General features: G+C 33.5%; 5 protein-coding genes across 5 annotated transcripts; 3 read left to right on the plus strand and 2 right to left on the minus strand.

Moving 5' to 3' along the window:
- Window positions 1-25: 25 nt before the first annotated feature.
- LOC149483245 (ribosome biogenesis protein WDR12 homolog) lies at window positions 26-6,473 on the minus strand. The gene is made up of 9 exons (XM_089702254.1): window positions 6,227-6,473; window positions 5,849-6,148; window positions 5,472-5,612; window positions 4,373-4,548; window positions 1,948-2,012; window positions 1,481-1,625; window positions 1,227-1,328; window positions 478-607; window positions 26-195 (listed from the first exon to the last, which is right to left on the minus strand). The coding sequence occupies exons 1-9, from the start codon at window positions 6,286-6,288 to the stop codon at window positions 54-56; spliced, it is 1,263 nt and encodes a 420-aa protein (XP_089558380.1). The 5' UTR covers window positions 6,289-6,473; the 3' UTR covers window positions 26-53.
- A 3,880-nt stretch (window positions 6,474-10,353) lies between these two features.
- Window positions 10,354-17,710, plus strand: l(2)05287 (WD repeat-containing protein l(2)05287). Its single transcript, XM_089702237.1, has 11 exons — window positions 10,354-10,603; window positions 10,763-10,970; window positions 11,239-11,522; window positions 12,085-12,266; window positions 12,547-12,711; window positions 13,347-13,534; window positions 13,809-14,555; window positions 14,821-14,962; window positions 15,356-15,498; window positions 16,457-16,645; window positions 17,405-17,710. The coding sequence occupies exons 1-11, from the start codon at window positions 10,494-10,496 to the stop codon at window positions 17,690-17,692; spliced, it is 2,646 nt and encodes an 881-aa protein (XP_089558363.1). The 5' UTR covers window positions 10,354-10,493; the 3' UTR covers window positions 17,693-17,710.
- An 830-nt stretch (window positions 17,711-18,540) lies between these two features.
- Window positions 18,541-21,089, plus strand: LOC149483247 (uncharacterized). Its single transcript, XM_089702207.1, has 2 exons — window positions 18,541-18,987; window positions 20,152-21,089. Exons 1-2 carry the CDS (start codon window positions 18,690-18,692, stop codon window positions 21,087-21,089), a joined length of 1,236 nt encoding a protein of 411 aa, XP_089558333.1. The 5' UTR covers window positions 18,541-18,689.
- Window positions 21,090-21,288: 199 nt separating this feature from the next.
- On the plus strand, window positions 21,289-22,786 carry LOC149483248 (uncharacterized). The gene is made up of 2 exons (XM_089702206.1): window positions 21,289-21,628; window positions 21,724-22,786. Exons 1-2 carry the CDS (start codon window positions 21,289-21,291, stop codon window positions 22,674-22,676), a joined length of 1,293 nt encoding a protein of 430 aa, XP_089558332.1. The 3' UTR covers window positions 22,677-22,786.
- LOC149483249 (sodium channel protein Nach-like) lies at window positions 22,777-26,507 on the minus strand. Its single transcript, XM_089702906.1, has 8 exons — window positions 26,329-26,507; window positions 25,951-26,145; window positions 25,313-25,490; window positions 24,866-24,996; window positions 24,422-24,595; window positions 23,952-24,216; window positions 23,488-23,686; window positions 22,777-22,988 (listed from the first exon to the last, which is right to left on the minus strand). Exons 1-8 carry the CDS (start codon window positions 26,445-26,447, stop codon window positions 22,777-22,779), a joined length of 1,473 nt encoding a protein of 490 aa, XP_089559032.1. The 5' UTR covers window positions 26,448-26,507.
- Window positions 26,508-26,539: the final 32 nt, after the last annotated feature.

A 26,539-nucleotide genomic window follows, 5' to 3' on the forward strand; every position in this document is an offset into this window, starting at 1 on the left:
CCTAGTATTCAATAAAAAAACCATATTACCACATAACCTTTATTCCCATACATTTAGCTAGCCAGTGCGTGCTTCGCCTTAAATATCCTAAGGGTGTTGTCACACGAGCCGCTAACGAGTAGAGCTGGGTTCGACCAGTTACAGCATAGCACTTTATCTTCGTGCCCCGTCAAATCGTATAAAGGTGTTTTTGGACTGGAATAGAAAAATAAAAATATGAATAAATTAAGAAATAGTTATCTGGCTCGAAAGGTTATAAACTTTATGTGAAAAGGATATTAAAACATTAATGTACAATAAACAAGTAAACTCAAGTAGGTAGGTTATACATTCACAGAATAGCAAGAATGCTTGAATTACAATATAGCTTGGGTGTGTCACTACGGTATATATTTTTTTTTATCTGAACCGATTTCAAGGCGAAATAAACACGAAATAGGCGTAATAGGGCAGATCAAAATTAAAGTGCAACCATACCTCCTAGTCTCCCACAGTTTCACTTGTCCGTCATATCCGGCGGACAAAAACATAGTTTCGCTTGTAGTGGACCAGCGCACTGCTTGCACCCACCCCGTGTGCGATGTGTATGTTGTTTTTACGAGGCTCTCTGTAAACAATCCATACTATTTATTTATTTATTTAATCATTTATTGTACCACACCATTTAATATTATAATGTACAGTATAATATATATCTATAATATTATAAATGCGAAAGTAACTCTGTCTGTCTGTCTGTTACTCAATCACGCCTTAACTACTGAACCAATTTGCATGAAATTTGGTATAGAGATATTTTGATACCCGTGAAAGGACAAGAAGGTTTTATCCCGGAAATCCCACGGAAACGGGAACTATGCGGGTTTTTCTTTGACTGCGCGGGCGAAGCCGCGGGTGGAAAGCTAGTAGAAAATACATTTAAAAATACTTAGATCAAAAAAAATATTGAACAAATTTTTCATATAACATAAAATTATCATTTTTTTATATTTAGGTTTATAAAATTCTAATGGTTCAAAAATAAAAATTTTAAAAATGAAAATGAATTATATAACCTTAGTTTGCTATACTTTTCTAACAAGAAGAGTCGATAAGTAACTTATTTAAATCAATAAAAAACTGTTGTCTGTTTCTTAACTGACAATACAATATAAGTGCCTACACATATGAAGCAGCAGAATTATACATACATTTTACATATAATATGTATCAAAATATGAACTTACCTGAAGACCTAGGATCGTAGAGGCGAACATGTCTATCGGCTGAAGCTGTAATGATGCTGTTGTTGAGTGGTGACCAATCTAGGTCAAAGAATGCTTTGTTTCCTGCAACAACACATAATAAATTATAAATTTTTACATGGAGATCAAAAATAAAAGCAATAACATTAACATAACATTGACGTAACATATTAATGAATTGCCAATAACTTAATTACGTGAGTGAATTAAATTTAAAAATAAAAATGCAAACCTACCCGCAATATCTTGTTTAATCCCGCCAAGTTCACAATCCCATATTTTGATCAAGTGATCCCACCCACTAGACACCACTGTGTTGAAATCTATCCATTTGATACCAGATACAGCCTCTCGATGACCTTTTAGTGTTGCTAGTTGTTCCTGTAAAAAGTTGTTTTAAATCAAATTTCTTCCAAATCCTGATTAACTTACACCTACAAAAGCTTACAAACTACAACAATTACAAACTACATAAACAATTAGGATTAGTTACTAGGAGTGAAAAACAATAAATTTACCAAAAAAATATATTTTTACCATTTATAAGAGGTGGCAACATTCAAAACCAAATAAAAATCTCACATTAATATTTTTTACAATAAAATAAAACAATATTTGTTATATGTAATTTCAGAATCCAAAAAAAAATGAAGAACTGAAAAAAAAAATGTAGAAAAAAAATTATTTTGCAAATTATACTCACTCTTGAACTTCCCTGCTCTGGTTTGCTTTTCTTTTTTGATGGTACATTGTCTTCATCAGATAGACCTGAAATATTAATAAATAGATATAATATATTTTTATAATACTTACCTAATTATAATCACTGAAAGTATTTAAATATAAGTTTTCATTCTCACTAAATAAACTGAATTTTAACCCAACCGACTTATTTTTACCCGACTGCCAAAGAAGGAGGGTAATGTTTTTCGAGTGTATGTAAGTATGTATGTATGTCTTTTCCTTTGTGACCACCTGTAGCCTAAACGGCTTGATGGGTTTTGATGTATGAGGTATCGTTAGATTTGTCTTGATTACGGGAGTGTCATAGGATACATTTTATCCTAAAAGTCCCACGGGATAAAGACATAATAATATTTTTTCTAAATTTCCCTTTAAAAAAATATGTATGCGGTATCATTAGATTCATTTCAATCACTCTTTTTTTAGTGTGCAGTCGGGTATTTTGTTTTTTTAATAATTTACTTGTTTTTTACGTTTTTAACTTTTAACAACAAAATTACTTGTTTAAAAGACTACATCACTACATACATCTTCATTGTACATATTTACTTCAGGGTCTGAGGATTAATATCGTACCTAAATATTCAATAATTTGAAATTACAGCTACTGCTCTAGTGAAGGTAACAGACGACATTCGTGCAGGGATGGATAATAAGCAGCTCACAGTTCTTACTCTTCTAGACTTCAGCAATGCTTTTAATACAGTCGACTTTGACATACTGCTGAGTCTGCTGCGTTTGATTAACATTCCAACTTCGGTGATTGACTGGTTTCGTAATTACCTGCGTGGCCGGCGGCAGCGTGTTCTGATGGGTGACACCCACTCTTCTTGGGCTGCTGTCTCCGCCGGTGTGCCGCAGGGTGGCGTGTTGTCACCTCTCCTCTTTTCTATCTTTATAAATTCCTTAACCTCGCGCCTCACTTCTCTCTACCATTTGTACGCTGACGACTTACAAATCTACACCCAGGCCTCGCTCAACAATTTACCTAGTGCTATCCGTCATATCAATGCCGAACTAGCAACCCTGGTCAATTGGAGTGACGAATACGGTCTAAAAATCAATCCTGCAAAGAGTCACGCGATTATCATGGGAAGTCCGTATCTCGTTTCCGAAATTGACTGGGGCGCCTTACCCAGTGTCTGCCTTGGTGGAGTAACAATTCCTTATTGTAAGGTGGTTAAAAATCTAGGTGTTCATCTCGACCAAACACTATCGTGGTCTCACCACCTACAAGAGATCAGTCGTAAGGTGTATGCGGCATCGGGTACTCTTCGGCGTCTACGTAACTTTTTGCCTATTCCAACAAAAATTATGTTAGCTCAATCCCTTCTCTTCCCTATCCTCGACTATGCGGATGTGTGTTTTCCTGACCTTACGGTTGAGAATATGGAGAAACCTGAGCGTCTGCAAAATCTTTTAATTCGATTTGTATTCGGCCTTCGCAAATTCGACCATGTCTCTTTCTATCGCAGACGCCTCAAGTGGCTCCCTATTCGCCTCCGACATCATCTCCACTGTCTTCAATTACTATACCGTATCCTTTTCGATCCTTCCACTCCTTCCTACCTTAAGAATAACTTCATTTTTCAACACTGCGAAAACTACTCTCTTCGATCAGCTGACAAACTTATTTTGTGTATTCCCTCTCATCGCACCAATTTTTATGCGGGTTCTTTTGCTGTCTCTGCCGTCAAGTTATGGAACTCCCTACCTTTAAAAATCAGACTTGCTCCTTCCTTATCCTCTTTTAAACATCATGTCCGTAATCATTTCCTCTTAACTGCCTATAATTCGGATTAGTTTATGTAGTATACTTCTATTTAGACATTTATATTTATTTATTATTATTATTTATATATATATATATATATATATATATATATATATATATATATTTAATATTTATATAGTTACTACTATGTAGTATGCATATGTGTATGTATGTATGTGTATCTTATGATATATTTGTATTTCATATATTTATTTAGGTAATATTAGTAATATTATTATTTATATATTTTTTTTATTTTTGTTCATTTTTACGTATTTATATCATGTACTGTATAAAATGTGTATATATTTTATTGTGTTCTCTTATTATTTCTACCCTATTCTAAAAATATGTTTTTATTTTGTCCGACAACTTTTTGCGCTTCTTTGCCTTTCTCCCCGTGGTTGCCTGGCAGAGATCACTGCATAGTGATAAGGCCGCCCTTTGTGCTTTCTAATCTTATTTTTGTAACCTTTATGTATATTTTGTTTTTTTTTGCACAATAAAGTGTTAAATAAATAAATAAATAAATAAATATTTTTAAATTCATATTTTTTTCAAACCCTACAATGCTTACAAACTACATAAAAAATAACAATCTGCCACTCACTCGCACTCCAAAGACACACATTAGTGTCCCAGCTGCCTGTCGCCAACCTTTTAGCATCTGCGGACACAGCAAGACACTCCACCCCCTTATCATGGCCGCGGCAAGTGACCACACAGTCTACCGAGTTTGTGGACACATTCCACACCCAAAGCATGGTCGATTGATCGTGGGATCCACTGGAATATACTAGTTATATTAACATCAAGAGATATTGAACTAGCAACAATACAACTGAATTATTGCATTATACAGATTATAATGCATTATAATCTGTATGATTACATACAGATTACAAACATAATAATTATATTAATACCAAAAAATTTTTCAATAATTTTTTAGGTTAGCACATTATCCATAAATTATTTAGTAAGCAAAAAATTTCAACAACTAAAACAAATTATTAATCCATGCAAAGCTTGATTGGTCTTTATGAAACTTAATAACAGTAAATAACTTAAGAACTAATAATTAGAGATGAAACGGATATCCGGTAACTATCCGGTATCCGGCCTATCCGGCCGCCTTACATATACACAACTAATAATACTATCCGGCCGAATACCGGATAGCTACTATTCGGCCGGATATACATCCGGGCGATTAAAATAGCTGGATAAAAGAAACATACTTCTGAGTAATTATTTGCTTTATTTAGCAAGAATCACATTTCCCCGAAATCCTTAATATATGTCTGTGCCGAAATCAATAATTATTGAATATGTAACGAAACTTGCAAGATATTATTTTACTTGATAGGTATTAAAATAATTGCAATTAGATTATTTATTATTACATACGTGTCTGCCCTGCATGTAAGCCTGCATGCAATCGACACAATAATAAAATTGTACAATTGTTAACTTCACTCATCAACGAAAATACCCAAATCGAACCGAGTTCATCCTATCTCTCGCGCGTCGCCTACGCAAACGGCTAAGTTTCGCCAGATATTCGGCGGCCGGATATTCGGCTAACTGGCCACTAGGTCGGCCGAATATCCGGTATCTGGTATCCGGCCAAACTGCTATCCGTTTCATCTCTACTAATAATTAATTTAATAAAAATAATAACTTCCCAAAAGACAATATTTCCTTACCTCGCAAAAACTGCCTGATCTCCATTGAATGATACCCAGGCAACTGCTTTCACAGGTGATGTGTGGCCCGGGATAGCAAGCTTGTGTTGCCCTTTAGAGGTCCATATGTGGAGGCTGTTGTCATAGCTTCCGGAGAGGATCCTATACATTAAAAATACTTTTATATGTAGAGATCTAAGCAATAAAATGCTATGAATAAATTTTCATGAAATAAAGTGATACATCTAACTGCTAAAAATTGTAAAATTCTTCAATGTAACATAACTGACAACACATTACAAGAACATAATATTAATAAATGATAAATGATTAAGTATAAAGAAACACAGAAATAACCATCACACTACTCTTATTTGTCTAAAACAACTTCTACTTACCAATTTCCATGTGTATCAACAGCTGACACCCAATCATCGTGCATCAAGCAATCCTGAGGACTTGGCGCAGGAAACCGTTCTATATATTCTATTTCTAAAGTTTCCTCCGTTGAAACACTTCTCTCTTGAAGATGTTCCGAAACAGACGTGCGTAGTAGTTCTCCAGATATTAGAAAATCAAAATCTATCGCTTTCTGTACTGCTGAGTTGGATTCTTTCAGTAAACCATTCACTAAAGTACTCAAGTCTGATGTTTGAACATTGGTCTGTATAGCTATTGGAATATCAGGGATCGCATACCTGAAAGAATATGATATATTAGAAATCAATTAAAACTTATCTTACGTGAATATTATAAGAGGAAAAGTGTGTACTTACTGTTCTTGTTTAGTAATAAATCGAACTTGGATTTGGGCGGCCTCTTCTGTTTCACCCGCCATAATCTTTGTTGAGATAAAACTAACCACAACACAACTATCTAAAAATATTTAACGATGTCAATTTAGATAACTGGTTCTAATGGAAAGAGATATTAATGAAATGTTTTAATAATTTTATACACCGAAATAATAACACGTTGTTTTTAACAAAAACACATGCGATTGACAGCCAAAATCAAATAAAGTGTTAAATGTCAACTGTGTGATGTGTCAAGCGACTTCCACAGTGTTAGAGCCTCAGAGGAATAAACCTATAGAGTACTTGTATCGAGCGTATACAATTTACATATATTTGTTTCTCTCTATCTAAAGAAAACGTCGTATGAAAGAATGAGATAGCTATAGACTACAAGCTACGTTTCAACATAGTCATGGCACCATTTTTACTATAGGTACGTATTTAGATAGATAGAAGGTGATAGTGATGGGATGTGCTTCCATCGATAAAATCGTGAATGCATTTTGCATTTACGGTTTCGTGAAATAATAAATAATAAAAAAAAAACAAAATGAATCATAAATTTCAGTTGAATACATTATTTGTTTAATCCTACGAATATAATAAATGCGAAATTATGCGAGAATGGATAACTTTCTCTTTCACTGCTGAACCGATTACAATGAAATTTTGTACATACACACATAGGATAGGTTTTATACCGGAAATCCCACGTGAACGGGAACTGTGCGGGATTTTCTTTAAAAACGCGGGCGGAAAGCTAGTATATTTTAAAATAAATTTTAAAACTTGAAATGTAACTAATTTAAAATAAAGATCAATAAAGTTAAAGGAGTGAGGAGAAAGGCACAGTCAGCATGAATTTTAACAAGTTCATAAAAGGACAGTCTTAAAGAAAACATTTTCCTTACATCCTACTAATAAAGCGAAAGTTTGTGAGGATGGATGTTTGTTACTCTTTCACGCGAATACTACTAAACCGATTACAATGAAATTTGGAAAAATTACTTTTGATCCCGTAAATCCCACAGGAATGGGAACTATGCGGGTTTTTCTTTGAAAACGCATGTATATTAAGTATGTATTTCAATAGTAGTTTCTCATCTATGAGAACTGTCATTTAATCAACCGTTTAATTTTCACATAGTTACACATTTAAAGTACCTAAATGTGTAAAAAAAATTCCAAATAAAAATTCACTCACACACAAATGTATTTATTATCTAAAGGAACAAAAAAAAACGTAAGCGTAAGATTGCACAATTCTTCTAGAGTATCCATCTTGATAACACGCAGGCTCGAAATGCAGTGAACACAACCTAGCAAATTTCGACGGCGTCCAATCTACACGTCTCATGTTTTATACCCATTTTTTATTTAGCTCTGGAAATCTAAAACAAAATGAATTTATTAATAATCTAAAAGAGAAACAACAAACTAAACAGATAAGTCAAATAAAACAACCACGTGGTATTTTTTATTTTCCTGCTGTAGAAAATTTACATCTATTATTTGCTACAACAACTACATATAAATCTGATATAAGAAACAAAATAAATAAATCAACGTTAATATGAAATAGATTTTTTGTCATAAATCGATAATATACGCTAGATGTGTTACAACACTACGGTGGTAAACAAAATGCCAAACGTGATAATATTGTGACATTTATTAAAAATTATTTAATTCTTTTGTATTCCACAACCCCATAAAGTGGGTAAATGTTACAGTTACAACATAAACTTATAAAAAAGCGCTTGATAAAACCTTCAAATAGGGTTAGAACATTTATCAATTTGCTGAAAATCACTTACCGATGGAAAGATATTTCTTCATTGTTTTCATCCAAAACTCCCATTCGACTAGTAATAGCCGGTAGCTAAACATACAATAGTCATTTTAGCACACTGACAAATAAAAAGAAACACTAAACACTTTATATTTTCTTAATATTTCGTTAAAAACACTTGACGCACCGAGACCTCCAGCTGGAAGGCAAACAAAACTTAGCCGGCGCGCTACGTTTGAAGACAGTGCAGATACTCTATCGCTATCTCAATCTGACTTATGCTGTTATTGACTAAGAGTAAGTAGATTAGAAAATATGTATTTTGTTCTGTCTCAATATAAGAACTCTATAGGTTTATTCCTCTGAGGTTAGAGCGTTTTCACATTATCCGATCCGATATCGGATATCGGACGCCGATAGCCGATATCCGATATCGGATACAATTTGCCCTTTCACATTGTCCGATAAAAATCATCATGAGTGTTGCCAGAAATTTTTAGAGAAGACTAAACTAAATTGCCTGTTGATAAAAAAAGGTATAATTAAAAAAAATCAAATGTTAAATCATAGTTGTACATGTACATTAAAAATAACTACGTATAGAAAAACAACTTCAAAAAAGAAAAGTAAAATGTAAAAAAAGATTTGATATAACAAATTACTGCATATTATTAAGATGTGCTATTTACAATAGTTTTGATATCGGTCATTTGTATAACATAATATACTAATATGTTAACACATTATAAATTAAATAAATTTATATCAATACCTACTACAACCTAGTATTAGTTAATAGTTTTAGTAATACATATTAGTAAATACCTTTCAAAATCTATTAAATGTATTTTTAGCAAGACGTACCTAGTCATTTAGTCATTTTTTAACTACATACATTTATAAAAGTTCATACCTATGATAAATTTATTAAGTGATACAATGTTTGTTCACATTTTCTTTTCTTTTTCTTTTTACTTACATTGTAATATCCTAAAATAATATTGTCACTCGTTCAAATATTTTTGTAATATGATTGTTGTAATTTCCTGTAAGTAATACATAAATTATTTTATTCTCATAAACAATTATTTTAGAATTAAGAGTTTTCAAACTTTGTATTCTTTGTTGTAAATTCAAAATAAAAATTAAATCGGTGTGAAATCTCCTCCTTTTTTTTAAGTCGGTTAAAAACAAAGCACTCAATGACAACAATACAATAAACAGCACAACCAACATCCGAGTAGGTCCTCCTCCTGCCGCGAGGCAGAATGAGATTAAATAAAGATGATAGACACTAATGTTTTCGAAGATAGATATTTGAATTTAAGAACGCAATATATTTTTGTTTACTTCAGTTCAGCCAATTGCCGTATATTTTAATACGGCAAATAAAAATACCTGCCGTATAAATCGTATTTTAAATGCCTATAAATACTTAAATGTGTGTTTTCTTAATAAAAAAAGGTTTCTTTTAATAGAAAGGGTTTTAGGTTAAAAGCAAAGAATTTTTTAAAGATTGAGCGCCCTATAAGACTGAAAATACACAAACTAGTGCTTTTTTTCTGTTGGTATACTGCCTTTTCGAAAATTGAGTTGGCAACACTGAACATTATCGTCCGATAGCCACTGGGAATATCGGTGTCGGCTCCGATATCCGATATCGGATCGGACAATGTGAAAGACAGGCACATATTTCATACATTTTACTTCCCTCCGATATCGGATATCGGCTATCGGCTTCCGATATCCGATATCGGATCGGATAATGTGAAAACGCTCTTACTCATAGCAAAATAAATACTTACCTCAAATTAAATGAATCGGAAAGAAGATGCAAGATTCTAGTAAATATTTAAAAAAAATTTATAACAGTCATTTTTATTAACAGTCTTTGTACAAATTTAGAAGCTACGATCTACAAATTAAAAAAGACTAGAGGCACATTAAATTTAAAGCGCCATCTCGGAGTAAGTTGTATTGTTTATTGAGCGACACTGGCGCACAAACATTCGTACAATGTATGCACGTTTGCGTAATATTATATGGAAAAAATTACAAATTTATATCGTTTGCGTTTTCGAGCGAATATGAATAACCGGCATTACCGGCGTTAGGTGTGAAAGGGATAAAAAAACATACAGGCTTCATTCAACGTCATATTTTCTTGTTACAATTTAATGGTCATAGTGCAATCTCCAGTGTATTAGATATAAGCTTCTTGGTCGGACATTTCTCGTGGAAGTTTTCTTGCAGATGGAAAGGCGGCCGTAGCATTAAAGTCATATTAAAGTACATGCTGTCCAATTGACAAATGACAATATTGATATTTTGACAGTTGTAATGTTTACAAGTGCACAAATTTAGAGGTTAGATCATGTGGACAACATAATTGTATTTAAAAATATTTGCTATCAATCGAATTTATGCCAAGTCGCTTGTAATTGCAATATCAACATGGTTGTTAAAGTACCAGAAAGTCTAAATGAGCCCAAGAACTATGTACTCAGTCGAAAATCTGGGAGAAGTATAATAGAGCGCCGACCTGTGTTTTCCCCCGATGGAGAGTATGTATTTCATATTTGTTTCCTATTATACGTTTATTTTAAAGCATACCAAGCTATTTAATTTAAAAAAAATACTGTCAATTTGATAAATTGAGATACTCCAAACAATTATCTTTTTGGCATAATAAAATAAATAATATTTTGAATATTCATCTACAGATCACTTGTTATCATCGTGGAAAACACATTACGCGTATATAACATTCATACTGGCGATTGGGTCCGCTCACTTGAAACTGAGACTCCTGTGAGTTCTATCATTAGTGCGGAGTTTCCTGAACATCAGAATTACAACCTGTATGGTTGTTCTAATAATGGCCTCCTTACAACTTGGACTTGGGAAAATGGAGCAGTTCTTAGGGAAATTGTAAGTGGTCTAGTTATTTGTATAAAATAATCATGGTGCATCTTAAACACAATTTGCAAGAAAGTCAAGAATTGAGTAGATTAAAATAATTATATTTCACTGTCTATTCGTCTATGACTGTTAAAATCTATTGTAGGCACTACACTTTTTGTAAACTATCTGTTACATTCTTAAATAACTACAAAAATCTCAATTTATGGTTTATATGGTTAAATAGCTTAGCTTTTTAAATGCTTTTTTAGTAAAGGTTTGTTTTTTTATATTTCAGAAACTAAAAATACCATACAACAATCAAGTTCGTTCGTTCAATATAATAAACGAAACGGATTGTTTATTACTAACTGCACACCCCATGAAAGGTTTACTGCACATGGGATTATATAATTACAAAACGGGAGCTCTAAACATAGAGTATGTGGATACAAAAGTGCCGAAGAGTGATATACTGTCTGTTTCCATCGGAATGTATTACGGTGAACCTATTGCAGCCATTGTTAGTGGGTACTGTAAGATGCATGTACAGAACCTTGTTCGACCGGATAAGAATACATTGTAAGTATTTATTGTTGTTAGGAGTATATTAATGTGCTAATTTATGAACTAAAAAATAATTGATGACCCCCAAAATGGTACAGCATTATCATTAATTTGTACCATTTAATCTAATAATTAAAAGTCACATGTTACCAATTAATCAAAACCCATCTAATTTAATTGTTGGTGGATTATTTTTGTTTTCTTATATATACTGTATAGAAAAAATAACATAATTTATTTGATATAAAAAATGACTTGCACAATCTTTCTTTGGATACAATTTCTCTTAGAAAACTGTACTTATGTTTATCTAACTACAGCAATAAACTCAACACAAATCCATACTTACTAATATTATAAATGCGAAAGTAACTCTTGTCTGTCTGTCTGTTACTCAATCACGCCTTAACTACTGAACCAATTTTTATGAAATTTGGTATAGAGATATTTTGATTCCCGAGAAAGGACATGGATAGGTTTTATCCTGGAAATCCAATCCTACGGGAACGGGTTTTTTCTTGAAAACGCGGGCGGAAAGCTAGTATTATATAAATAACACATTCTATAATCCTTTCAGAGTGCGAGCAAAGTACAGGTTGCTAGCTGTATCCATGACTAAAGGTGGTGCGATCGCTGCCACCGACACGCTCGGCAGGACGATAGTGTATCGAGGCAATGTTTGTGAATACATCAATGTGGGTAGTGAGGTGCTGCATTGGCACGCTTTGCCACTATATGCCGTACATTTCTCTAAAGTAGGTGCGTATCATGTTTCTATTTGTATGGGTGATTTTATATATGAAATTACTATGTAATTTTATATTATTGTGTTAATGTTGATTGGAAATGTTAAATGAAAATAAAACAAAGTACAACTCATCAAATTAGTTTAATATTATTTACCTATATATATTTCCGTATTGTAATAGTAGCTCAAGCTTTTAAAGGTATAATGTCACAACACTTTACTTATTTAAAAATTTAAATTACATTTTTCAAATCTCCTATTAAAACAGAATGTTTCGCGATTTTTTCGCAGGTAGTTATATTCTCACTGGTGGAATGGAAAAAGTATTAGTCAAGTGGACCATCGGAAGCCTGGCGCAGAGAGCAAATGAAAAGAAATTTATCCCCCGTCTCCCAGGGTTCATCAGATACATAACAACAAGCAATGATCATGTTGCCATCACTTTGTCAAATAATTGTGAGTTTTTTAAAGTAGCTATCATTTCGGTTCCCATTTTCATTTTAATTAATTTTGTTCTACATACTTTTCTTTCTTGTTGAGCAGTAGACATGTCTTGTCAGGTAGAGCTGGTACTTTGTTATTTGATGAAATAGTTATAGTTTAATAGTTAAAGAAAATTGTATCATAAATATTAAATAATATTCAAACATTTTTATATTAGAAAGTATGTTGCAAATTTGTTTACTTTTTATTTTCTCTAGTTTTATTAGTTACTCGCTACTACTACGCTAATAACTAGAAGATTGTTCATCAGAAATAATGTAATTTACACAGATCACAGAAACTTAAGGGAGATATGGTTAGGGGGCGGGGCCGGTGTCGCAGCAATATGCCCAAAAAAAGAACAAACTGTAGTGGTGCTGTATACGTACGTCACTTACAATCTAGTGTGCGAACGAATAGTCGCTCTCATATTTTTGTGTGATGACACGCACACAACGCGAAGTATTGTTTTGATTTTGTTTACTGCAGTTGTGTGCGTAAATTTGTAATGAGACACGGTTTCGTTCTCAGCGCAAGCGATTGGCATCTCTCTAGATCTCTATGGTTATTTATATTTATCGCATTACTAAATAATCGATTCTCCACAGCTGTGGTGATAGCGAACATGCAGTTACATGTAACCACAACCATCCTAGAGTGTGGTGGTTTGTCATCAGTCACTCGCTCACTCGGTTCCTCCCTTGTGTATCACAAGAAACTGTCCTCGCTCATAGTGCCAGGCAGAACCGGGTATTTGCAACTGTATTCCACTACTACGGATAAGGTTTTATATAATGTAAGTAGTTTTTTATTTTATATTTGTAGACTTACTATGGCATATTCATGTTCATGAATGAAAATGAAAATGAAAAATCTTTATTGAAAAAAGTTTTAAAATAATACAGTTTATATATTTGGGGAAACTAAAGCCTGTGTCATAACGCCATTCATAAGACTAACTAAAATAACTCTAGTAAAATATAATAAATCAACAAAGATCTCAATACGCCTACAGAAATATTGATGGATGTTTATTCTCAGATATTTTTATACCTTTTCATTGGTTACAGATTGACATTACAGAAGTGAACCACATACCGAGCGAGCGTTATAACATTTTGCCAGTAGAAACAGAAGTGACATGCGCCGCTATAAGTGCAAATGGTTTCTGGCTCGTCACCTCCGAATACAGATATGACGGTACCAATTACCCTGAAGAAAAACTCAAGTTCTGGTCCACACACTACAATTCAGCTTCTGCCTTCAAACTCAATACTTGTGTTAATCTCTCCCACGGCGGCTGCGACGTAGTCTCTATTGCACTCAACAAAAGGGGCGATTTTTGCGTAACAGCTGGCAACGATCAGAAGTTCAGGATATGGAAATTTGCCAAGGAAAAAGGGAAGAATAGGTGGCTCTGTCTCACCGCGTGCTATTATTCGTCCGGTATCGCGCATTATTTAGCTAATCCTGCTCTAAATGAGTTCAAACATGGAGATATTCTGGGTATCGGTACAGTGACTGAACGGCCATATTTAAGCCAAGACCGAATTGAGAATGATATTGTGCAAAAAGTGTGGAATATACATAAAACGAAAGTAAATGATAGGATGGTGGAAAAGGGTTGTTATAAGGGGGAGAATGCTATGGGGGGTGTGGCTGTATCACAGGATGGGTCGTTGATAGCGGCCTGGTTTGGGAGTAAATTGACATTATGGGATTCTCATTTGTGTAACCTGAGGACGACGTTATCCCACCCTGCTTTACGGCCGAAAGGGAGAGAAGTTCAGTTCGGAAATATGGACGCGGCACACTATGTAAGGATTTTCAACATTTTCAAATTATTTTTTCTATTTCGTTTTAAAATGATCAGATTTTAAATGCATAATATTTAGAAATTATATAATGCTAATTTAAGTATCTATACGTAACATATAGTTATGTGGCGTAAACTAATATATTACATTACATTAGGAATCTGGGTATAAAAACTATTTGAAAGAATTGATAGAATAACTCTGCATTTTTATGTTATTATTTTCCTTGAACATCATTTTTTACATGTAAATTTTAATATTTCAGTTAGTATGCACGACAGACTACTGTTTGGCTGTATGGAGTCTATTGTCTCTAACAATGAAGTGGATGGTACAGAACAGTCCCACGTGCCTTGTGGCCGATCCTTTCTCTAACAGGATGATGGTTGTCAATCAGGATAATGATCGTAAGGGTTTTTATTATTCTTTTGCGCTTAATAATGTCGATGTTGATCTTGATATTGAATGAAAATACCATTAAACTATAGAATTGCACATAAATTTGCTGCTAATAGATTTAATACATAAAGAAAAACTTATAAATGATTAGATATTTGAATTACGCAAGGAGGACATTTTTATTCTTAATTTTACATTATTTAAATACTACCCAGAATAAGACATAGGCTATGCTGCTTTTTATCCCAGAAATCCCACAAGATCGGGAACTATGCGGGTTTTTCTTTAAAAACGCGGGCGAAGCCGCGGGTGGTCATCTAGTAATTCAAACATGTCTAAATAATAATAACTTTTAAACTTCAAATTACCTAATAATAATTCTATAATGATTTTCCTCACAGTGTTCGTGTTCACACCGCACGATTCAACGCCAATACTATCTCGCAAGCGTATACTGAACCCAGAGGAAGGTGTCATCAGACAATGTGCGTTCGGAAACACGACACGCACAGATGTCACTGTTTATTTGATGAGGAATAATTCTGTGAGTCTATGTTATTTTTTGACGTGACAACGTCTTATAATTCGATAGAGCCGGCTGCACGCACGAAAAAACATGACTCATGCGGCGTTACCTCGCTCTGAGGCGTTCCATGTAAGGCTTGAAGTGCAAGCGAGAGCGGGGAACGAGCGACAAAGAAGCACAATCGGACGTTGTCACGTTCAACTATTGTCAGTAAACCGACTTTACAGACAACCAATTTTTTAATGTGTATTTTGGACGCTTTTGATGTATGTGATTCAATATACGGAACAAGATTATGTATATATGTCGCCGTCATCTGGTTGAATCTGCTATTTCATTACCTTATCGAAACAAACTACTATCCTGGCAGAGATCGCTGCCTAGCGATAAGGTCGCCTTTTGCTTGTTTTATATTATGTGTTGTGTGCTTTTGCATCTGTATTTGTACAAGCAATAAAGAATTTTCATTCATTCATTCATTCATACTATGCTAAATGACGTTCAGGTAAGACGTAGAACGTTACATACAACAACTTGACGAGTTATCCTTTAGTCATTCAATTAAACGTTGTTATTCAATGAAAGCGCTAGTCATTGAATTAAATAGCAGATTCAACAAGATTGATTACACAGAACTCCTTAAAGTGTGGTAATTTTATGATACAGCATACGAAATACTTTTTATTCTCAGATCTATTCACAATACTTATTTTTTCTAAATTGTTAACTGTAGAAGATATACTTTGCAATATAAATATAGGTTGTTAAGCTATTGCATAGCTTCTATCGCGGGCCTTGAGCGTGGGGACCGAATCGAGAAATTCCGTAACGAAAAAACCTCACGCTCCCCACTCCGACGGGTTCGGAGGTGTGGCTTGAAGGCATAGCATGCAATAGCTTTACCGCGGCAATCCCCGAGTGCCACACGTCTTTTTTTGTATTTTGAGGGTAGTCATAAAATTCAATCTTCTTGCAGGAGTTATACAGTCTAGAGCCAGAACGCTCGTCAAAGAAGCAACTAGAAGCGATAACACACAGGAATCTACCAACGTCAAAGTTCAGCACGCTATTGGCTGAACAGCAAGTGACGGAAGTGACGTCATCAGCGGTTGCTGAGATTCAGCAAATGAACCAAGAGTCGCTGGGACATAAGGCTACGTCGCTGGTAAGTTATAAATAAATAAATAAATAATATTTATTTGCTTAAAACATGGTATATAGAGATGTCAAAATATTTCGATTGTTCATCATGTTTTGCTTAGTCTAAAGCGTGCAAAATGCAAATACTGTCTCAATTTAAAAGTGATGTTATTGAAGTGGAACTTCTTTAGGCGCGTTGAGAGTTAAATTTCAAGGTCGCGTCATGGCAATACCGTCACGTCATGGAGTAACGCAACGATATTGGTATCTTTGAATCTTGCCAAAGAAGTTTCACTTCTGACACGTGTGCTTGGCACACACTCTTTTTTAATTTTTTCTGAGTGGTTTTTTTATTGATCAAATTATTTTTGTTATGTTTGGTAATTTTGAATAATTTATACTGTGTATTTTCGCATCAAAACTTTTTGCATTAATATTTTATACATAATCACAAACTAAAATCCACCCCTTGTCGGACGCGCACTTTCGAAACAAAGCAGAAAACAATTTTTAGTGCATAATTTAGATTTTTCTATGTCTCCTAATCCATTTCATTAACATGTTAAATAATCTTCATAAAATGCTCAAGCAACTTAAACATATTTAACAAGTTTAAATTGTTGTTATACCTGTTTGAGATTACAATCATAAAAACATAGATTGAAGGTAAAATGGTTGTTTATAATATTTTATTTGCCATGACAGAGTTTTTTTTTTTATCTATTCAAGGTTATTTGATTTTAAACTGAAAACTTTCTACTGATATCCTAACACTCCATTACAGTTTCTATCATCATCGGCATACATGGTGCCGCCGGTGACGTCACTAAGTACGTCATTCCTAGAACTGATATCTGGATGTCAAGAAGTAGAAGAAATTGATGAACAAACATCAGCTATGGAAGTAGACCAAGACTCTAGTGATGATGAAGAAATGCCCAAAATATCAGCACCCAAACCTGAACAATTGTGCAAGGCCAATTATGAAAAAATTAAAGAGAAAAAGTTAAAGAAGCTTCTGGAAAATGAAGTTCTCGATTTGAATGTGACTGCCGATGTTTTCGGCTTGTGAATAAATGTTATTTTTTAATTTTGGTGTTTTATTTTTCAGTATATGAATTAACTCAAGTAGGATTAAAAAAAGTTGCCATTGAAAATAAAAAAGTAAAAGATTGATATATGTACTTAATAAGAATATCCCCTTAACCCTTATTTAAAAATAATTACCTACAAAAACTAATCTAATTTTGATAAATGCAACTCTGCTTCTCGTTCATGTTCTCTATTTTTGCAATTGATATTTTTAAAACAACGTAAATAACATAAAGTCAAACATAATATTTTAAGTACCTATTTATCAAATTATCTAAATCTCTCAACACTATTTAGTTAATTGTTATATAATTAATGTACATTGTGATAGTATGTAGTGTCGTTAAATATATATATAAAAATAACTACTTTAAATAAACCGACTTCAAAAACGGAAAAGTAAAAAATAAAAAAAGATTTGATATTATTAATTACTACATATTATTTAGATGTGCTATTTATTAAATAGGTTTGAAGTCGGTGCCAAACACTAAGCACTTAGTATTAAGCCCGTGCTTTTCCGTTTTTGAAGTCGGTTGTTTTTAACGTAGTTATTTTTATTTTCAATGTACGGTTGTGGTACGGTGCGCAAAATCACGTTTCGGTTGTCGAGCGCGGTATTTTATTTTTCTAATTCTAATTCTTTGTATGTTTGTTTAATTGATAAATATTGTTAAGTACCTTTCCAAAATAAATAAAATAATGGAGTGTTATTCAAACTAAGTATTGGTAATTAGTAGGTAATTACTTTGGGTAGTAATATTTTTAAGGAAAAACAGGTATACGGAAAGATGCTAACGGTACAGCGCAAAAGGCCAACGCGGGACGAGGCGCGGGGAGTCACATTCTAGTCGAGTCTCAAGTTAACTCGTACGGGTTATATTTATCAATTATCATACATGTAAAAATACGACAATATAAATAAAAGATAAATATCCTTTATTTATTCGTTATCAGTACCGCGAACGAACGTGATAATGGAATTGTTAAAGAAACACGAAGTTAAAATAATCCTAGGGAAATGCGGTTACAATAATATTGAGTCTTTTCAATACGATTTGCAAAATTATTCGGAAGAACTCCTCGGTTATTTGGGAGAACACTTAAAGTTGATTATTGATGTTAAATCGAAGACAGAATGTCGTGTGATTTTATTCGTGAAATGTATACCGAGATTTGATCAGTATAAAGCTCAATATTTACATGAAACGACTTTCTTCAAAAAGGAGTTTGTTTTATTAAGTTCACTTTTTAACCAATTTACGCAATATGAAGGTAAGATATAAATATTAATTGCTATATACTTTTATAATTTGTTTAATACTTCATAATAATTATTATGTTAGTATGTATATAGAAGGATAATTTGCATTATTGTATATGGTTTTATTTGCGTCGTAGCTGTAGGGTACATCTACAGATCGTACCTACTTAGATTATTTTCTGTATCTAAGCACCATTTCTGTGGTAGATATTTACAATTTTTTTTCCTTGCTACAAAAATCTAATCCACATTCGATTATTTAAACAAATACAACTATATATAATAAATAATATTTTGTAATAAAATCAATGAATGTTACTACAGACCAGTGAAAGGACAATTTTTGTTATTATAAATACAAGTTTCTCGCACTACTAGCCCTTTTTAGGGTTCCGTAGCCAAAATGGCAAAAACGGAACCCTTATAGTTTCGTCATGTCCGTCTGTCCGTCTGTCCGTCTGTCCGTCTGTCACAGCCGATTTACTCGGAAACTATAAGTACTACAGTGATGAAATTTGATGGGAATATGTGTTGTATGAACCGCTACAAAAATATGACACTAAATAGTAAAAAAAAGAATTGGGGGTGGGGCCCCCCATACATGTAACTGAGGGATGAAATTTTTTTTTTCGATGTACATACCCGTGTGGGGTATCAATGGAAAGGTCTTTTAAAATGATATAAAGTTTTCTAAAAAACATTTTTCTTAAAGTGAACGGTTTTTGAGATATCAGCTCTCAAAGTCGTAAAAAGTATGTCCCCCCCCCTCTATTTTTATAACTACGGGGTATAAAATTCTAAAAAAAATAGAGGTGATGCATGCTAATTAACTCTTTCAACGATTTTTGGTTTGATCAAAGTATCTCTTATAGTTTTTGAGATAGGTTGATTTAACTGTAATTTATTATATTTGCTGCTACGGAACCCTTTGTGCGCGAGCCCGACTCGCACTTGGCCGGTTTTTTAAACTTAGTTGTAGTAGTAAAACGATTTGAACTCAAGAACGGATTTTTAATCAATTTGATTTGTTGAAAGTAAAATTTTAGAAATACAATTTTTTTATTCGAATGTACCTAGTTGGTCGTCCTAGAATAGGAAACAGGTTTAACCTTCTATCAAAGTAAAAATGGAAATATTTAAGTAGGTACTGTATTCCAATTAAATTTATTTTTCAGGGACAAGAAAATGGCACCCATACTTGCTTTACGCAAAAGATAATGCTTTGGTCTTCGAGGATGTCACCGAAATCGGTTACACAATGCCGGACTGTAAAAATACCTTCACTTACGAAGAAACAGTTGCCATCGTGGAAGCTATGGCGAAATTCCATGCACAATCATTCATATTCGAAGATAAGAAATCTAAAGAACTGAAAAGACCCTATAGCATATGGGAAGACTTTAGCGAAAGTTTGAGCGAACCAGCAAGAGGGCAACTGTGGAGGGACACCGGGCGAAACGGTGTTATGGACTTCTTAAAGACATATTCCGCCTACAAAGATGAGACAAACTTCACGTTACTGGTCGATAAGATTATTCCTGGCTTATTTGATCGCGCCAAAGATTCAACCAAACCCTCGTCACATTATCGAAACGTAGTTATCCATCGTGATATTTGGGCTAATAACGTATTTTTCAAATGTTATAATGGTGAATTGCACGCATTAATCGTTGATTTCCAGACTGCGTTGTATGCGTGTCCGATGTTAGACTTAACCGCAGCTATATTCATGAATACAAGAAAGGAATTTCGTTTAACCCACACACAAGACATATTAGATGTATATTATAATTGTCTTAAAAATACATTGGAAGCTGAAAATTTAAATGTGTCGGAATTTATTACTAGAGAGCAATTGTCGGAAGCGTATGAAGATAGTATATTGTTTGGTATCATTCAAGCATCGCTTATAGTACCAATAATTTTGATACCTGCGGAGATAATAAATGGTGTTCGTAATGGTGGTGACAAAAATCATGAATTTGATTCAATTTCCCGAAGCGGTTATTTCATAGACACAGCCAAGAAAAACGAACGTTATTACGAAAGAGTTGTGGAATTATTTGATGAAATCGCAGAGAGGTATATTTTACCTATCTTGGAATCAAAATAAATCGTCTAATGTCTGTTACAATATTTACATTTTGATATGCACAGTATACAGTATTAACTCCTAACCAAACTCATTTAAGAGCTGATAATAATTAAAATTACACAATGTAATAGTAATAGTGTACCTAATGATAAAACTGCTCGTGTGTATTTCGAACGAATCATAGTTCTAATTTTAATTAAAGCATTATAGTATAAAAATGGATAAAAACGAGAAGTTGAATAGTGATGAATTTAGACAATATATAAGCGAAGAAGATATTAAAATAGTAACTGAAAAATATTTTGGAACAGAAAACGTGGTCGCGCACACGTATTCTATTGAGTTTGCTAGTAAACATATGTTAGGATTTTTGTGTGAATACCTAAAATTGAGCATAAATGCGCGACTAGATAATGAGGAGATGAAAAATTTAACCTGCTTTATAAAATCTATATCCAAGAGCAATAATGCTAAGGCAGCTATGGTACAGGACCTTAAATTGTTTGACAAGGAATTAAAGTTTTACACTTTAATAAAAGAAAGAATACAAATACCAGGTTGGTTTTAATTTATTTATAATTTTTTTTGTACAACTTCTTGAATCGTCGGTATAATTATTTAATTTATTTATTTATAACGCAAATATTTTAAGGGTTAAAATGGAGTCCAGAGCTAATACTAGGTTTAAAGGATGCCATGGTATTTGAAAATCTAAATACGCTTGGATACAGAGTGCGCAATAAATTAAAGACATTTGACAAAGCCCACACATTACAGGCATTACGAACATTGGCTCGCCTACACGCTTCAACAATTATTTATGAAGAAAGAAAATCACGGGACCTTAACCTTCCATACAGAGTAAATGACGAATTTGAAGCATACTTAGATGAAGGTGGATATCATATATCCGATCCATGGTACATCCAGTGCATGAGTGGTGCTTTAGAAGTTATTAAAAGTCATTCCAAATATGCCAAAGATGATCTGGTTATCAGTAAATGTACAGAGAAATGGACACATGTTTGGAAAGCGGCCTTAGAATTAGGTAACTACACTCCTAAGTATAGAAATGTGATATGCCACAGAGATTTATGGAATAACAATATGTTATTCCACTACTCAGCAGTCAATGGGCTGGAAGTTCCAGACGATTGTTTATTAGTCGACTTCCAAGCTGTTAGATATCATCCTCCAGCTGGAGACATAATGCTCCTCTTATATTGCAATCTGGAAAGAGATTTTCGTGAAGAAAACTTGAAATTATTCCTCAACTTCTACTATGATGCTCTTGAAATGGAATTAAGTAACCACAATTTACTAATAGGGAATGTTTTAACTTTGGACGAACTATTTAAATCTGCTGAAGAGTATAGACTCTGGGGTCTAGTTCTAACGGCCTGCCTGGTACCGCAATTTTGGCTGGATGACGAGCTGACGACCAAAATATTTACTGATTCTGCGCAATTTGAAGAAATTCTTTCCAAGGATAAGGCAAAATTTATCAAGAAAATGATTGATGAAGATGTTAGCTATAAAGTGAAAGTTTTGGGAATCTTTGAGGAGATTGTAACAGAATATTGTATAGATAATAAGGTACTGTAAATAAAAATTCACTTCAAACGTGTAATAATTTTATTCTATTCTATTGTGAACATTAATCAATCAAACTGTGCCATAATTCTATTTATCAACTAATAAATTTTTATTTCACACGTGAATTTGTTTTAAAAATCTTCACCGAGCGTGTCCCAAATTTATTTTCTTCGAGCTTTCTTCCAAACTTCTTATGCCATGGATCCTCGGTACGCCTCGCGTAGATATTACAGAAGGGTCGTATTAAAATAATATAAATTAATTCGACAAAGCTGAGAATGCTAGCTCCGAGGAAAAGGCCGCCTGTCCCACCTGTCGATACTAAAACATATTTTTTTAAGTACCTATATGTATATATGTAGGTACATTTCGTTGAAAAACATTAATACAATTTAATTAAGAATCCAAAATTATTTATCTAAAGATGCTTGTAAAATATAAATAAATAGTAGTTATGTACTCAACATTTTATAACTTATAATATAGGAAGTTTTGTTATCATAGACAGTAGGTAGGTACAGTATTTATTTAATTTATAGACTACTAGGTTTCCACCCGCGGCTTCGCCCGCGCAGTCAAAGAAAAACCCGCATAGTTCCCGTTCCCGTGGGATTTCCGGGATTGCGTCATTTTATGTCCTTTCTCGGGTATCAAAATATCTCCATACCAAATTTCATGAAAATTGGTTCAGTAGTTTAGGCGTGATTGAGTAACAGACAGACAGACAGAGTTACTTTCGCATTTATAATATTAGTATAGACTATGACACGTTGTGATAATCGTGTCGTGTAAACGTTGAGATTTATTTATGAAAACTTACCAACCAAATCAAGGGCTCCACGAACAACATTCCTCCTATATCTTTCACTGGGTAGAAATGCAAGTTCTATTTCTATTCTGGCAAAATCATCATCTATGGGCTTCTTAAAATCCTTTACAATAGATATTTCTGCTTCTGTGCAAGATGGCAAGCAATCACAGAAGAGACCAATTCGAGATGACCATCTTGCTTTGAGTACCTATAATATTTTTTTCAGGACGGGTATTGATATAACGAAAATTTTTTATTTTGTTAAACATTAGGTATCAATTGGTTGCCATATTTCTTTAAAAATAAAGCTATCAGGAAAACCACCTGGCATGCCCCATTACCTACCGGAACCGGATCTTACTCTATTTTGATTTTATTGTTATCTTTATATTTTTTGTATCATTATAATTTTATTAAATTAAGGACGTAGACTTAAGCTAATTAACATAGGTAAATAGGAAACGTGAACATACCGACAGGGCATTTAGGTTATTATTTATACAAATCACACCGCTAACATTACACTTCAAATGTTCTTCTATATTGGGCATGTAGAAATTAGTGCAATTACAGGTGCGCAATTGAGCATTTTTCCTGCATTGTACAGTACACGCGGTATAGGAATAGTGTGGATATACGTCTAGTATATTTTCATCCGTATAACGGCATTTACGCTTTTCTGGAGATATTAATCTGGCACCAGCGTCGTTTGCAATGTCTTTTATGGATATGAGACGCCTGTAAATAAATTTATTGCAATTAGTGAGCCTTAATTTGTAACTGAACTAAAAATTTTCTCACTAAAAATCATTTTAACGGAACTAAAAACTTTGAATTTAATTTGTAACTGAATTATTACCTATATTCGAAATTAAGTGTAATTTAGCCAAATCATAAAACAAATTATTAATTATAATTAAATTTATAGCCCGAAAAATCTTACTTTCTGTAAATTTCCGGGCCAACACTCATGATATCAGAGCCAGGTGTAGTTATAGAGGGCACCTCCTCTTCGTTCAAAACAAAAACTCTCCCCGGGACGAGAACGTTGAACATCATGACGCCGGGCCCTGTGGTCCGGTTGCTGACCAGTTCTAACCGTGGTGGATGTCTCTCTCTGTAATAAAGTTTAAAATAGCGTAAAATGCTCGTTTAAACAAATAAAAAAGAGCGTGAGTGCCGAGCACACGTGTCAGAAGTGAAACTTATTTGGCAAGTTTCAAAGACATCAAAATCGTTGCCTTACTCCACAACGTTACGGTATTGCCATGACGCGACTTTAAATTTTACTCTCAACGCGCCTAAAGAAGGTTCACTTCAAAAAACTGATTGGAAGGAAGATTCCGTATCCATGGCCGTGTCTTGCAAAAATGAAAAACGTTTCTACCTTCCTTGAATCGTGTTTACTGCAAAACAGACTCCAAACTCCGTGTCCATAGGGCGGAAATACTTGCAACAGTCAAAATTGATACCATTCCACGAACAATCGGAAATTATTTCCATACAGCTGCTTCTGATCTGTTAAAGTTCATTGAAAATATTGTATTATTGTGTAGATATTTGAGATCTAGTTACTACAGGATCCCTTAAACAAATAAATTGTCACTATTTTATGTTTTTACTAGAAGCACTTTTTTCGGCAAGCAGTACCTATCTATCTATGGGGAAGAACCAGCAATAAACTCTATAGCTGCTACCTACACACATCAATATTATAATATACTTATACACACTAGACTATTAAAATTCATCGTACAAAGATCGTACATATCTAGTTTTATATTAAAATATGTAAAAAATAGGTTTCATCTAAACTTTCGTGAAATGTTTATTGTTTTTGTTTATTATTTGCACTTACCAAATTCACATAATACGTAATGTTATCTGCAAAACATTCAGGCAAAGCGTTTTCAGTGTTGCAAAATTCACTCGTATAATACGCGACGCCTTTGTAAAATGCCAACTCTTTCAAAACTTCCTCTATGTTAAAATCGTGGTCCTTGCCCCATAAACTAAATTTACAGTTTTCATGTAATTAATTCAGATATAAACTAATAAAATCACATACCTACTCATTAAGTCTCTCTCTCATTCTATAAATATTTAAAATTTAAAAACACGACATTTTTTACTTTTTTTGATGGAAATTTTTAGCAAAAGTTAGTTTTAAAAAGTGTATGTTTTTGCAGAAGGAAGGAAGAGGAGTCGTGAGCTTAAATTACCCTAAGATTACCCTATTATAAAAAGCTAGCTGTTGTTGTTCTGCCTTATGAAAAATAGATGTTAGCCGTTTCTCGAATCTACCGAATAGGCAATACAAAATTTCATAAGAATTGGTCCAGCCGCTTCGGAGTATGGTAAAATGGTTACTAATATTGTGACACGAGAATTTGTTTTTTAATTAAAAAATAATAACTGCAACTAATACACAACTGCAACCTCTAAAATGATATATAATAATAAAGCACTTACCCATCCGATATTTCCTCTATACGAGCTGTATTATCGCTCTCACAAATAGCTATTGTAGGAAAATCCGTGTTCCAATCCGTGTAAGTGGTCTCCACGACAAACGATATCGGATTGTTTAAAAACGCTCTGTACTGAGCCGCAATGAGCAGTGATGAGCAGTACCAAGACAACGATACGAAGACTAACCAGAATATTCTAGAAAGAGTGTTCTTAAGATATTGGAATGCTATTGAAAAATATTTATGTGTAAGTACAAGTAGGTAGATATGTACTATTTGTGTACCTATATTTTATGAAGATTTTATCGATTTTTTGATAGTATAATAAAGTTGCAGGACAAAACTACATAGACGAATTTATGAATTCAGAAATAAATACCTTTCAATCCAGTGCCTCTCAGAGTCAGTTATAAATCTAAATCCATGAATAGATGTTGTATCTGGTAGACTTTTTATACTATTCCACCAAATATTTACATAATTATTTGGAGGATTCATAATATCTAGCTACTTTTTACGATATCTCTATCGAACGATGTTATACCATATTTGAAATGCTTATTTTACTGGTAACAGAATCATTATTCTAT

Source organism: Colias philodice, chromosome 13, assembly GCF_061535455.1.
Source record: "Colias philodice isolate Cphi_HAF_F1 chromosome 13, ilColPhil1 Martin Lab GWU primary, whole genome shotgun sequence".
In the NCBI taxonomy this organism is placed as follows: domain Eukaryota; kingdom Metazoa; phylum Arthropoda; class Insecta; order Lepidoptera; family Pieridae; genus Colias; species Colias philodice.